At 42.3% G+C, this 13,881-nt stretch overlaps 1 protein-coding gene across 1 annotated transcript in view; it reads right to left on the minus strand.

Moving 5' to 3' along the window:
• Positions 1 to 963: 963 nt before the first annotated feature.
• The window catches only part of CDK19 (cyclin dependent kinase 19), a 238,813-nt gene continuing 225,895 nt past the window's right edge, over positions 964 to 13,881 (minus strand). Inside the window, exons 12-14 of the mRNA XM_040428878.1 lie at positions 11,930 to 12,181; positions 1,880 to 2,007; positions 964 to 1,451 (exon numbers count right to left, since the gene is read on the minus strand). Coding sequence (XP_040284812.1) covers positions 1,885 to 2,007; positions 11,930 to 12,181 — 375 coding nt within the window. The 3' untranslated portion in view covers positions 964 to 1,451; positions 1,880 to 1,884. The remainder of the gene's footprint in view (positions 1,452 to 1,879; positions 2,008 to 11,929; positions 12,182 to 13,881) is intronic.

The raw sequence follows: 13,881 nt of genomic DNA on the forward strand, positions 1-13,881 counted from the left end.
TGTGAACAGAGCTTAAAGGGGTTGTCCAGCAAAGTTGGACAACCCCTTTAAGCTATACTGATACACCGTATTAACTACAACTGTGAGACAAGGTCTGTTTCAGCATCTGAATGCAAAGGAAAATAAAGGTGCACAACTGTACATTATACAATAATTAAAGTTTAAAATAGAGTTTTCAGAGACTTTTTAATGAATGACCTGTCCTCCGGATAGGTCATCAATATGTGATTGGTGGTGGTCCGATACCCAGGACCGCTGCCAATCAGCTGTTTGAGGAGGCACCGGCGCTCCTGTGAGGATATGTATTGCTATCTAGTTGTAACTGACATTTCCTTAAAGATTTATGTACAAAAAACTTGAATAGATAAAACTTTTTCAGGGTGACTGCATAAATTGTTCTGACTTTAAAGGGCATCTGTCAGAAGATTTGTTTCAATGAAACTGTCTGACCTGTTGCATGTGCGCTTGGCAGCTGAAAGCATCTGTGTTGGTCCCATGTTCATATGTGCCCGTATTGCTGGGAAAAATGATGATTTCATATATGCTAATGAGCCTTTAGGAGCAACGGGGGTGTTGCCTTTACACCTAGAAGCCTGGCCCCGTCAATCAAAGTGCAGAGGGAGTGGCAGTTGCAGAGACTGCAGAGCCTCTAGGTGTAATGGCAACTCCCCCGTTGCTCCTAGAAGCTCATTTGCATAAATTAAAACATTATTTTACTAATGCGTGCACATATGAACATAGGACCGGCAGAGATGTCTTCAGCTGCCAAGCGCACATCTAACAGGTCATCCAGTTTCATGGGTACAAATCTGTTGACAGATGGCCTTTAATACCATTGAGTACAAATTAATAAACTTAGGGAACCGCCCTTAAAAAAGATTGTTGTTGTGGTACCACTTTTTCCACACCTGAGTGGCGTGTGTCATTCCAGGTGGACTGATAAATTTGTTACCATACATTGCCTGTAGGTCATCTGTACACTTGGCAGGTCCAAACATATTCATGCATCTGTTGGGGTATCCAGTCTTGACTTCTATGTATCATATAATGCGACGCAGATTAAAAGCCAAACTAAATTATATGTTTAAAAGAAATTGAACTGCAGAATTTCCCTACATCCTGCAAAGCAGTTTAACTCTTTGGATGATGAACTGGAAAGACGTCTGGCAATCAAATGTTGAACTATCGCAAGAGTGAATGAAGCGCTGGCAAAGCAGAGGTTCAGGTCTACCCAGATTGACTTGACTTGTACAGATAAATTGTACTACAGTTCCATTTACTCCAGCCACTCCTGAGTTGGATCTCGCATGTATATCATCTTTCCTGATGCAGGCTCATTGATATTTATTTTTACAATTCTCTTAATTAAAAAATAAAATAAAAGCAAGATAGGAAATTTGGAACAGTAAAAAGTTCTTGTTCTTGACATCCATATGCAAAACTGCAATGCTCTGTGAACAGAACACAGTGCTTAAAAGGTGCATTTGTGTTTTCTCTTGATTTTACATATACAAAACTATACACAGCTAGAAAGCTTGCGGTTATCTTTATACAACAAAGAATTCCATTCGGCAGCCTGATAAATCACTTTCACACAGCTACGGCATGGAAAAGCTGCACGATGAATACTTCCTTTAAGGAAAAAAAAAAAAAGGAAAAAAAAAAATATATATATATATACAAGTGCTGGCGTCAGGTCACATTTTCTCACCAGTGTGACTGCAACAACTAATGCAAGAAGATGTAAGGACGGTCTCCATGCTCTTGCTGAAGTTTCCAAAGGGCACTATTGTATTTCTGAAGAGCCCACAAAAAGCGTCCTAGAACTTCTGTTCTTAAAACTAGTGCATGCGCTGTGGGTGGTCTTCGTACTGCTCCCCTGCCCTAGTACCTGTGAGGCTGATGGTACTGTGAGCTCTGTTGAGATGTTGTAGAATAACCCAATGTATTCTGGGGCTGAGAAGATCCCTGAATGTTGCTTTGGTAACCCAGTCGTGAAGAGGAGTGCTTTAAGAATTAAAGAGAAAAAGAAAAATGTTAACAATATAGCTATTATTGATACAATTTATATAAATGACTCACTGAGGCTAAAAATCCCCACAAATCACTTAACACTCTTTAGGGTATATTTACTCAGTGGACTTTATGACTAGGATTTTGGTGTGTTTTCTGCAACAAAATCTGGGTCAAAAACCTTTTACCATGAGCTTACTGTTGTTGTTATGTAGTTAGTTTTATGTAATTCATACAGCAGGGATGAACGAGCATTTCCATTCATGGCATGGTTTCCATGAATTTGCCCCATTGTCCCAAAATACATGTAGATTTTTTTCCATCATGTATTATTTCCACTTTTCTATCATGTATTTCCACTGTTTTCACTGAACAGAAACATAATAGGTCCTAACAAACCCCACTGGCTTAAAGTGCTTGTCCAATTTCAGGAGAAAACAGGACAACCTTCAAGATCAACCTCAAATAAAGAACTGGTAAGTACTTACCTGGCAGATCCTGCACAATAACTCCAGTTCTCCATGCTGGGCCCTATTACCTGGCTGCAGTGGTGACATCATGTCAACAAGTGACCACTACAGCCAATCACTGTGTACAGACAATGTCAGTGTGATGCAGGCCTCAGACTAAGGGCCCATTCACACGACTGTATTTTATTTTGTCCACATCCGTTCCGCTATTTTGTGGATTGGATGTAAACCCATTCATTTCAATGGGGCCTCAACACGGTGTGCTGTCCGCATCTGCACTTCCATTCCGCAGCCCTGCAAAAAAGATAGAACATCCTATTCTTGTCTGTTTTTGCGGACAAGAATAGGCATTTCTGTCATAGGGAAGGATGCTTTGATCCACAAAATGCAGAACACACATGCCCGGTACCTGTGTTTTGCGGATTCGCAATTTGCAGTCCGCAAAAACGGATATGGTCGTTTGAATGAGCCCTAACACTGCATTGCTTTGAAATATAAGGTCTCCTATAAAAAGAAAATGATTAAAATTAAACAATTGTACAAATTTTACAGTATAGTAATTCTACAAAAGCCTCTGTACCTAATGTTGCCAACATACAACAGCCCACAGCAACTCAATACTTATCTCAAGTAACATCCTCACTATGACATGGGGCTTGATAAATTTTCAGCAATGGCTATTTATTGCTACAGGTAAGAAAGGTCTAATATTACTGTACATGGAAAATATGTTCAAGTGCTCTGCCAAGTCTTCTTATCTGACGGGGAAGAACGGAAAGAGTATTTTATTGGACAACTTACGAGGACTGGTAACAAGGGGTCAGCTAGGAAAAGTGAACAGACTTCAATGTGCTGCTGTTTGCATCCCCTTTCCAGCCACTAACATCTAAACCAAACATAATGACATTGGGGGGAGTGTTATCAAAACTGGTGTAAGGGAAAACTGGCTTAATTGCCCATAGCAACCAATCAGATACCACCTTTTATTTTCCAAAGAAACTGTGAAAAATCAAAAGCTGGAATCTGATTGGTTTCTATGGGCATCTAAGCAAGTTTTCCTTTACACCAGTTTTGATAAATCTCCCCCAATTGTGTACAAACGTGTGATAACGTACTTGCTATTGGATTTTAAACTAGCATCAAATGAAATGAACATACAACATATAAATTGTCAAGCACCACACTATGGGTGCCCGTACACGGTGCATTGCGGCAGTTGGATCTACACCTGTATCCACTGGACCTGTACTGCACACACCATTGGTCGAACCAAAGGGTGTACAACCACCCTGAAAGAGATATGATAATCTGGTCAGAACATGATCTATTGCTGCATAAGTACAATCCCTATACAATAATATCACATCTCAACAAAATCTATTCATAGGACCTTTTAACAATCAGAACATAATATCGCTCACATACCACTAAATACAAAGGTTATGTATAGACTATGGTTATGTATAGATTTTGGTATGATAAATAACCGTGAGGTTAGCAGATATATTTTGATCAGAACACATCTGAGCCCACCTACTCCAGCAAGGTGACCTCAGTCCAGGCAGGGACCTACTCTAATTCCTATATTATGCTGTTGGGCATTTACACTCTGTATGTGCAGCTTCTGATCTCATACGTGCTAGTATTTGTTATCTCTGTGTGCATTTAAAGAGGTTTTCCAAGATATTTTTATTGATGACCTATCCTCCACCAATCAGCTGGTTGAAAAGAAGGCTGCGCGCTGTACCAGTGCAGCCTTCCCTTTATTGTTTACCTGCTTGCCGTCAACATTGCAAGGGTGAGCAGGTGTAATTACAAGAAGCTGTCCCATTCACTTCAATGTGACTGCTCGTTCCTACACAAGTGTATACTACAGAGCCATCCCTTTGAAATTAATGGGACAGCTTGTAATTACATCTGCTCACCGCTGCAATGTGCTCACCGCTGCAATGTTGATGGCAAGCAGGTAAACGATAAAGGGAAGGCGCGCCTTCTCTTCAACCAGCTTATTGGCTGGCTTGCCAGGTGTTGGAACCCTGCCAATCTGATACTGATAACCTATCCTGAAGATAAATCATCAATAAAAATATTTTGGAAAATATCTTTAAACAACCAGTGAGACGAAGAACCAACTCAGCTATATGTATCACCTAATCAAAAGCAGCCCATGGAATATCCCACCTTATGTCTCACCTATTCCACAGACTAGTACATATAGCTGTTTGCTCTTCCTCTCATTGGTTGCTTAAATGCACAAAGAGGAAACAAGTAGCAGCGCAGTATATGTGCAGGTCCCGCTCTCCTGAGTGTAAAGTTGTAGAGTTCCTGTCTAGACTGAGGTCACCTTGCCGGGGTAGGTGGGTTCAGATGTGTTCTGATCAATATATACCTGCTAAAAAAAACTCTGAGTTATTTATGATATTAAAATAATGTATTATTCTATATATATTGTCTGTATTATGTATGTATACCCCTTTTCATATGTACAGCACCATGTAATAAATGGCGCTTTAATAATAAATAATAATAATATAACCTTTGTATTTAGTGTTAAGTGAGTGCTATTATGTTGTTTTTTTTTTCCATAAATGTGGCAATGCACCTCTGAGTACTTAATTATAATATCATGCAGGATGTTTTTATATTTTTCTTTCTATGACCCTTTAACACTTGACAATGGACAGTAGCACTCTTATTTTTCAAAATGACATACATGAGCATACAAGCAGACATTTGTCTGCATAAGCCCTACAATAAGGTTGATAACAATATTTTCCAAACATCCTGAATAACCTTCACCCACATGCATTCCTTTTAAAGGCCATGGGCACAATCAGTATCCAACTATGTGGCTTGAACTATGAGGTTGTAGAATATCTCAGTGACTAACAAGGATTCTTTACTTTACATCCTGAGGTTATCTGCTGAAATGTCTGGTTTAGTAACTGCTTGCATTTCCCAACATAATAACAATCCTTATTTACTGGTCACACTCAGATAGACCTTTATTGAAGACTGCTGGCAGTTCATTCATAAACAACTAGTAGGAATAATAGAGGAATGACACAACATAACAAAATGCTCCAAAATCATTATTACATGGGGAAAGCAAGTAAAGCAGACATGTCAGGAGAGGTGACAGGTTCTCTCTAAGGTGTCTTAACATGTGATGACTTTTCAAAGCAACAGGCAACAATGTCTTTTGTAAATGTAAATGACACTGAGGCCAAAGCCAGACATGGTGGACATTTTCTGTGAATCTGTGCTATATACAGATTTTGCTGTGGATCTGCAAAGGGTGCAATCCCCAATGACAATCTGCCAGAGAATGAGGATGATGCATTTTTAAAAATGTCAGCATGCACTTAATTCCATTAGGATTTTTTTTCCCACTACGTGGTTTGAAAGAAACCATCCACATGTACTGCACTGTAAATTGTTACACATTTTCATATAGTAACATAGGGGGTTATTTATTAAGACCGGCTCTTAATATCCCCTATAGCTGGCGGTGGATCCACAGGAGTTATGTACAGGCGCCGGTTCCTACATAACTTCAGCTGATCCACCGCTGCTTCTAAATATAGCTTCCTAGCTGTCTTACATTTAGACCATTTTCTACACCTAAAACAGACGTAGAAAATGGTAAATGAGAAGGGCCTGTGCAGCATCCGACAGATGGCAAGGGGTCCTTTCTTAGTGTTTTTGTCGTGACGCCAGTTGCATTGAAGCAACAAGGGCACAGGGCCCCTTTTAGTGATATGGAGGTACCCAGTGTAGGAATGCCAAAGTGGCCTAAATCTCCCTTAACGGTGTTGCACACGTCACGGTGATCCTACCTGGATAAGCCAGACCCCAGGAGTTTTCATCCGAAGCAGAGCAAATAGGGGAAATAGTTGAGGGATTTGAAGAAATGATTGAGTCCAGACATTGTAGAACGTTGAACAGCAGCTTTACTTGCATAAACGTTCAGCAGAAACAGTCTTCCAATCTTCCAACCTTGTCTTGGTTACCAGCAGGCTTTGGCATTAGTTCTGGCAGGCAAACACACTTGGCTCTGCTACATCTGTTGCTCTTTGGCTCTGCTGCGCTAACAGGATTAAATAGGAAGCTTTTCCTTTGGCTGTATGCTGCAACTTCTCTCTTTATTCTGACTCTATCTTTGTCCAGGGAACTTTCTCCTGGCTTCAGAGTCTTCAGGCTTTGGCCTCTGGATCCAGCAGAGCTGAAGGTGCTCTGCTGGCATGGACACAGCCTTCCCCAAGGAGGGGGCGCTCTATTCTGCCCCCTCCCCTAGAAGGGATAGGGTAGACTAACTCTAAATAGCTAAACTCCTCCCTTTCTTAGAGAGAGCTAGAATGGAAAGATGCAAAATAGCTCTGCCATTAGTGCCGCCATCTGCTGGTGTACCAGGTACATTTCATGTTAACAGTAACAAAGTAAGAAATACAAATACACAATGTGCAGTACCTGGTAATAAATAAAGGGGATGACATAAGGTCGACCACAGAAGACAGTGGGAGGCGTAGAGGTGGTAATGCACCTCTGGGGCGTTACACCTGCAACTTCCCCCTCCAGGTCACGCCTACTTTTTTAGACCTGGCGAGAGTGAGGAAAAGTCACAAATTGTGGCACAAAGGACCTTTGTGCTCCAATCTGTGCTAGAAATACGCCTAATATAGGTCAATTTCTGGTTAGTAAATGACCCCCATAGTTTGTAATTCTGCAATATTGAATCATCACAAAAAATTCTGCCACTTTCTGAATGCTTTGTCATCGTTTATCCCTGACCTTTTATTCATTTACACCAGCCGACTGTTTCAATTGCTCAGAAACCAGCAAAACCAAATGAATATTAACCACTATACACAGGACCAACACAGCTGCTGCACTAGCGTAAATTGTGGTAACCTGAGATGATGCTAAATTGTTTCTAAGACTATTGCAGATCCATCAATAGATTGTGCATCCCTATTGGTGAATCTGTTGCATAGTGCACTGAAGGAGAGACTGGTGCACTGCTCATCTGCTGCACTGGTATAAGTCTACCTCATTACTACAATGCTAGAATGTGCTATAACAATATAAGCAGCGGGTCATTTTCTGTTGCCATAAAGTGTGTGAGGTAGCTGAGCAACTGAAAACATCCATTATTTATGAGGACAGCAGAACATTTGCTCTTCTATTATATCTAAAGCCATCTTGTGTTTTCATAGCTGTTCAGAGGTTGTAGTTTACAGCAATTATTACAGTGAATTTGGTGCTTTATGCCCAAGGGAGCTGATATGAACAACTCTACCATGACAACTGAAGGCAAGTATCCAAGATGCAAAGATGAAAATATTACTGTACAAACTCTTCCCTATGTCAAACTAGCCTCTGTACACTCATCTACTAAAAAAGAATGCACCAAGAAGGAATTGTTGAAATCAAATAAAACTATGTATGTGAATGCAATGATGATAGGGATTACAATATTGCAGCGAAATGATGATTGGGGAAAATAGTACAACTGAAAGGAGGCTCTAGTACCCTGTTAGGTTGCCTCTAGCCTGGATACAAGATGAGATACGGTTGGACATGGAGGCATACAGGTTCTGTATGGTATCCTTAGGCACATTTGACCACAGATGTTGCAGCTGGGCCTGTAGACCCTGCACACTTATAGGTTACTGAAACTGGTGTCCCAGCTGGTCCCATAAATGGCTGATTGGTGATAAATCTGGCGACCAGGCAGGAAGTGTTGCATTCTGGCAGAGTATTTTCTAGGAAACCCTTGCTGTGAGTGGATGAGCATTATCCGGCAGAAAAATACCAGTTGGAAGCCCTGCCATGAGAGGCAACACGTGCACAGGATGTCCTTTCATGTCACTAACTACCAGGGGTGACCACCAGTCCTATGCGATGGCTTCCCAGATCATCACACCAGTAGTTGGGACAGTGTGTCACTCCACAGCAAAAGCAGGATTGAAGCCCTCACCACAAGGGCTCCATACTCAAAGTCGACTGTTGTTGGATCCCAAACAGAACCGTGCTAAGACAATATGGTTCCAGTTGATGGCAGACCAGGTTTCTCTTTGACGGCACCACTCACCACTGCAAACGAAGGCTATGTTGGCTGGCTGTCAATGGCAGGACACATAATGGCAGCTGAGGCGCCAGATTTCCTTCTGCTCAGCACCTGGAAAAGGTCGGGGCAGAGACAGGCCTGGCAGTAACACCGGTGTAGTGTACAATGAAACTGTAGGAACTGCTCATGCTTGTTGACGGATCAAATGATCCTCACTAGTGGTGATCTGTCTGGGCCAATATAGAGCCTGTTCGCCGTTTGTCTGTTCCACTTACATTAACCACAACTTCCAACCCCTCCTAACAGCTGTGAGCTGTGTGCTGGTGGTCATACCTGATCAGTCATTCTTTTCTCACAGCCAGGTCTCTGCATAGTAATTCTCTGTTCAATGCAGTGTAGCCAATAGAAATAGCTTTCCACCCTGTGTCTACCCCACAGAAGCTAATACAAATGTATCACTTCCCTGCAGATAGCAATTTCGATTAGCTGCTGTGCAGTGAACAGAGGATGACTATGTAGAGACATGATTGTTGGTACTTACCCATGTTTATCTTGCTGCAATTGTGGTAATGTTCTTAAAGGAGACCACTTCTTTCATCCGTATAGCGGTAAAAAATATAAAATCAATGGCTATTACACCTGCAGGTCACGCGATGTGATATATGCCATTCAGTGTCCCTGTAGCCTCACCTATGTGGGTGAGACTACTATGGAAGTTAGAGAGCGCATTAATAAACACAAAAGCACTATACGCAAGAAGAACATGGATAAACCAGTTGCGAAACATTTTGTCGAAGCAGGACACTCAGTCAACCAACTTCGCTTTAGGGTTATAGACAGTGTGGGTTTCTTACGGAGAGGGGGGGATAAGGATGCGATATTGAGAAAAAAGGAACTCAAATGGATCTATACGCTGAGGTCCTTACAACCATTTGGACTCAATCTTGAGTTCAATGTGGCAGGAATCAGCTAGACTCTCATCTGTTATACTATATGGTTTTTTTATGTGCTTGAAAATTATTTGAATATACCACAATGAATAGTTCCATGATTATTGATATATACCTATCTGGTCACCAGTCTTAATTGACAGGTTATCTGACATGATGATCCTTTCATGATAATGCTATATGTCATTTTCATTTGCTTTATGCTTTTGTATCCTTATTTACTATTTTATGTGAACGCCAGTGTGGGGATCGCGTCTATACATTGACATGATGACTTTTCCTTAAACTGAGTTACGCTGCACATTATATCTTTATTATGTGTCAGTGTATCTTTTAGTATACGTCCTGCACGCTGTTTGTTTACCTTAGCGGTGCGGATTGGTGGCTATGTTGCCTCCCCTGTCACGCGTTAGTCTGTCACGTCATAAGTAGGTGCGGCTTTGTGACGTAAGCCGGCCGCCCTCTGATGACCCTTACGGACTTGCGCTGTGTGAACGTTGGGACGCTAGCCACCACGCTTTTGTTCACGTCATAGGTGGTTGCGGCGTCGCTTTGTATGTGCCGCTCTCTGATGACACGTATGGACATGCGCTCTCTCTACCTCGAGACGCCAGCCGCCAAGTGGATGTCTACACGCTATAACCCCACACAGGTGAATGTGTGGTTACAACTGATACGTACTTGAAACAGCTGATTAATGTGATTCATTAGCATGGTGATCTCATGTTAGGTAGGTGTGACATATAGCATCACGATCGATTGGATCGTTATAATTGTGGGTGGTACCAGTATTTTGGATTTATATACTGTGTTTTTAGTTGTAAAATATGCTTGACAAAGGCTATTCCTAGCCGAAACATTGCTGCTGTTTTTATGCTATGTTGTGAGGTGATCGACTTAATAAAGAAGAATTGCTGGATATGCTGCTGTGGCCTTTTACTTTTTCTACATGATTGTTGGTAGAGTGACTGAGCATGCAGGACAAACTATTAGATGAGCGTTAACACTGCTATACACTTTGAACCCAGGTGGCCCCATGTACTGGAAGTATGTGTGGTAACTCTTCAATGGATCATAAATGTATATGACACATATGTTTCATGTTTTTATATTTGTAAAATCAATATGAATTGATTACCACAACTGACATTAAGCACCTATTCACAGAATAGGTTCCGTGCAAGTTTGAAGTTTTACATTTTAGCAAATGTTCTCCAAGATGTTTGAAACAACCACCCTGTCGAGTTCCTTCAAAAACTTTAGGCAAGTGTTCCAAGAAGAATCAATGCTGTTTTGAAAGCAAAGGGTGGCCACACTAAATACTGATTTGATTTAGATTTCTCTTTAGTTTATTCACTTTTCATGTTGTTATCTGATAAAAATAAACTAAGACTTCTATTTTTGAAAGCATTCTTTCCACACCTGCCTAAAAATGTTGTGCAATACATGCATACATAGATACACACACACACGCATTCTTACAATATGATGGATATGTCCTACTTTTTCACTTCATGGACAGATTTTAGACAGTCTGTTTATACCACTTAATAGGTGGCTTCCATAATGCCAGAATTTTTTGGTGCATTGTAAGCCCATCCCCTTTCTGGTAGGCCACACCCCTTTCCTACTAAGCCTTTTAACTGAGATAGCACTCTGACAAAATTGCACCAGAATTCTGGCACATTTTGATAAGTATATCTCTATAGCATTATGTAAACTGTTTGTAAGAGTCGAGAGCACACAAATTAGTTTTCATGAAAATCCATAGACAGTGACAGCTAAAGAGCGAGAAGACCTACCTACCCAATGTTGCCTGCCAGAACTTCTGTTAGTTAAGACAGGGGGTAAGACACAACATCATACCCCATTCCTAAAACTTTAAAGAGCATCTGTCAGCAGTTTTGTACCTGTGAAACTGGCTGAGCTGTTACATGTGCACTTGGCAGCTGAAGGCAACTGTGTTAGTCACTTGTTCATATGTGCCCGCATTGCTGAGAAAAACAATGTTTTAATATATGCAACTGAGTTTCTAGTTGCAACGGGAGCGTTGCCGTTCGACCTAGAGGCTCTGCTCTCTCTGCAACTGCCACGCCATCTGCACTTTGATTGACAGTGCCAGGTGTTAAGACATTTACAATGCCTGACCCCATCAATCTAAGTGAAGAAGGCACAGCAGTTGCAAAGAGAGCAAGGCCTCTAGGTGTAACGGCAACTCCTCCATTGCTCCTAGAGGCTCATTTGCATATCTGAAAACTTCATATTTCTAAGCAATGCAGGCACCTCTGAACATGGGTTCTAAGGACTGGGAAGAAAAGGAGTTGTCGACACAAACTGATACTTATATATATAATGTGCTAAACACAATTTACCAAACAAAAGTATTTAAAGGGCCTGTAACACTGATCACAGTAATACATCTGTACCTGATAATCAGAAGGCATTAGAGAGGGGCCCCCAGAATTAGCAGCTGAAGGCCCCATTCGTGGTTTCTTGTTTGGGGGTCCTGGGTTAAGACTAGAGTCTTGGCTGTGTTGGAGTGCTGCTGCTGTAGTTGCTCCTGCTCCTCCTGTACCATTGGTCTGACTGCTATTCTGCTGCTGAACCTGTTGTTGCTGAGCTGCTGTCTGCTGTTGGTTTGCTGCTTGCTGCTGGTGCTGATTTTGTGCCTGTTGATTCTGGATATAACAAAAGTCATATAAATGTACATGAAGGCACAGGCACAGTTGCCCAGTGAGTTTGACATATGTCTGGAGGACCGAACCACAGCTTAAAGGGAACCTGTCATCAACTTTATGCTGACCTCACTTAGGGCATCATAAAATAGTGACAGAAATGCTGATTTCAGCAGTGTGTCACTCACCATTGCAGCACAGGCCTTGAAAGGAGTCAAATCTACCCGAGAAGAGTCATGGGTATTCATAATCTCCTGCTCTCCCCGCCCATCTGCTGATGATTGGCAGTTCTCTCCTAGAGAGTAGAAGCCTGTCAATCATCAGCGGGTGGGCGGGGAGAGCAGGAATTCATGAATAACCATGACTCTTCTCAGGTGGCCGTGACTCTTTTCCAGGCCTAGTCTGCAATGATTGTCAAGTTAGTTCTCGGCAACCACTTACTTTTAACTAATAAATGACAGACCGCTAAAATCAACTCACCTGTCTCTACTTTATGCTGCCGTCCGTATAGGCAGCATAAAGTTGATGACATATTCCCTTTAAGCCAGTTGGAGACAGTTTTGACCTTTACGACATGGTGATTTTTTTTTTTTTTTTTCATCTCATTTTTTTATTTTCCATTAATGTAGCCGCATACGTTTTTTTTTTTTTTGTGGTGTGAGCTGTATATTTTTACTTCTTCCGGACACAGGCGTACCTGGTACTTAAGGACACAGGGCGTACCTGTACGCCCTGTGTATTTTCGATCACTGCCGTGCGGCTGGCGGTGATCGGGGGCCGGTGCCTGCTCAAATCATTGAGCAGGCACCTAGGCTAAATGCGCGGGGGGGTCCCGTGACCCCCCCCATGTCAGCGATCGCAGCAAACCGCAGGTCAATTCAGACCTGCTGTTTGCTGCGCTTTCTGCAGTTTCTGATCCCCGCGGTCCCTGACCGCGGGGATCAGAAACTTTAGTATTCCTAAAATATATCTTTATCTCCCCCCCCCCTGCACCCCTAATTGATTTTATCCCGGTGGGAGGTGCAGGGGGAGGGTTGCGGGCAGTGTGGGAGGCGGAGGGTGCGGTCCCCCCCCCGCCTCCCCTTGAATAATCGTTGGTGGCCAGTGGGTATACCAGAGTGTCAGCACATTGCTGACACCCTGGTATAAACGGCTGACATCTGTGATATGGACCATATGGACCGCTGTATGGAAGAGGTTAACAGTCAGGGAGCTCCCTCCCTCTCCCATCGGGGGCTGCTGTGCCTTTGCAGCCCCCCGATGGGAGAGGGAGAGAGCCCCCAGACAGATCCCCTCCTTACCCTTCCCCGTCTGCGCAGTTGTGGCAGACGGGGAAGGTTCCCATGGCAACAGGACGCCTTCTCAGGCATCCTGCTGTCCATGGTGCTGAACAGATCTGTGCTCAAGGCATAGATCTGTTCAGACAAAGTGTAAGTAAAATACAGTACAAAACACTATATAGTGTACTGTACTGTATTATACAGACATCAGACCCACTGGATCTTCCAGAACCAAGTGGGTCTGGGTAAAAAAAAAAGTGAAAAAAAGTTAAAAAAAAAATGTAAAAATCAAAAAACACATTTATCACTGATTAACCACCTCAGCCCCCAGTGCTTAAACACCCTGAAAGACCAGGCCACTTTTTATACTTCTGACCTACACTACTTTCACCGTTTATTGCTCGGTCATGCAACTTACCACCC

The sequence above is a fragment of the Bufo bufo genome, chromosome 4 (genome assembly GCF_905171765.1).
Source record: "Bufo bufo chromosome 4, aBufBuf1.1, whole genome shotgun sequence".
Classification (NCBI taxonomy): domain Eukaryota; kingdom Metazoa; phylum Chordata; class Amphibia; order Anura; family Bufonidae; genus Bufo; species Bufo bufo.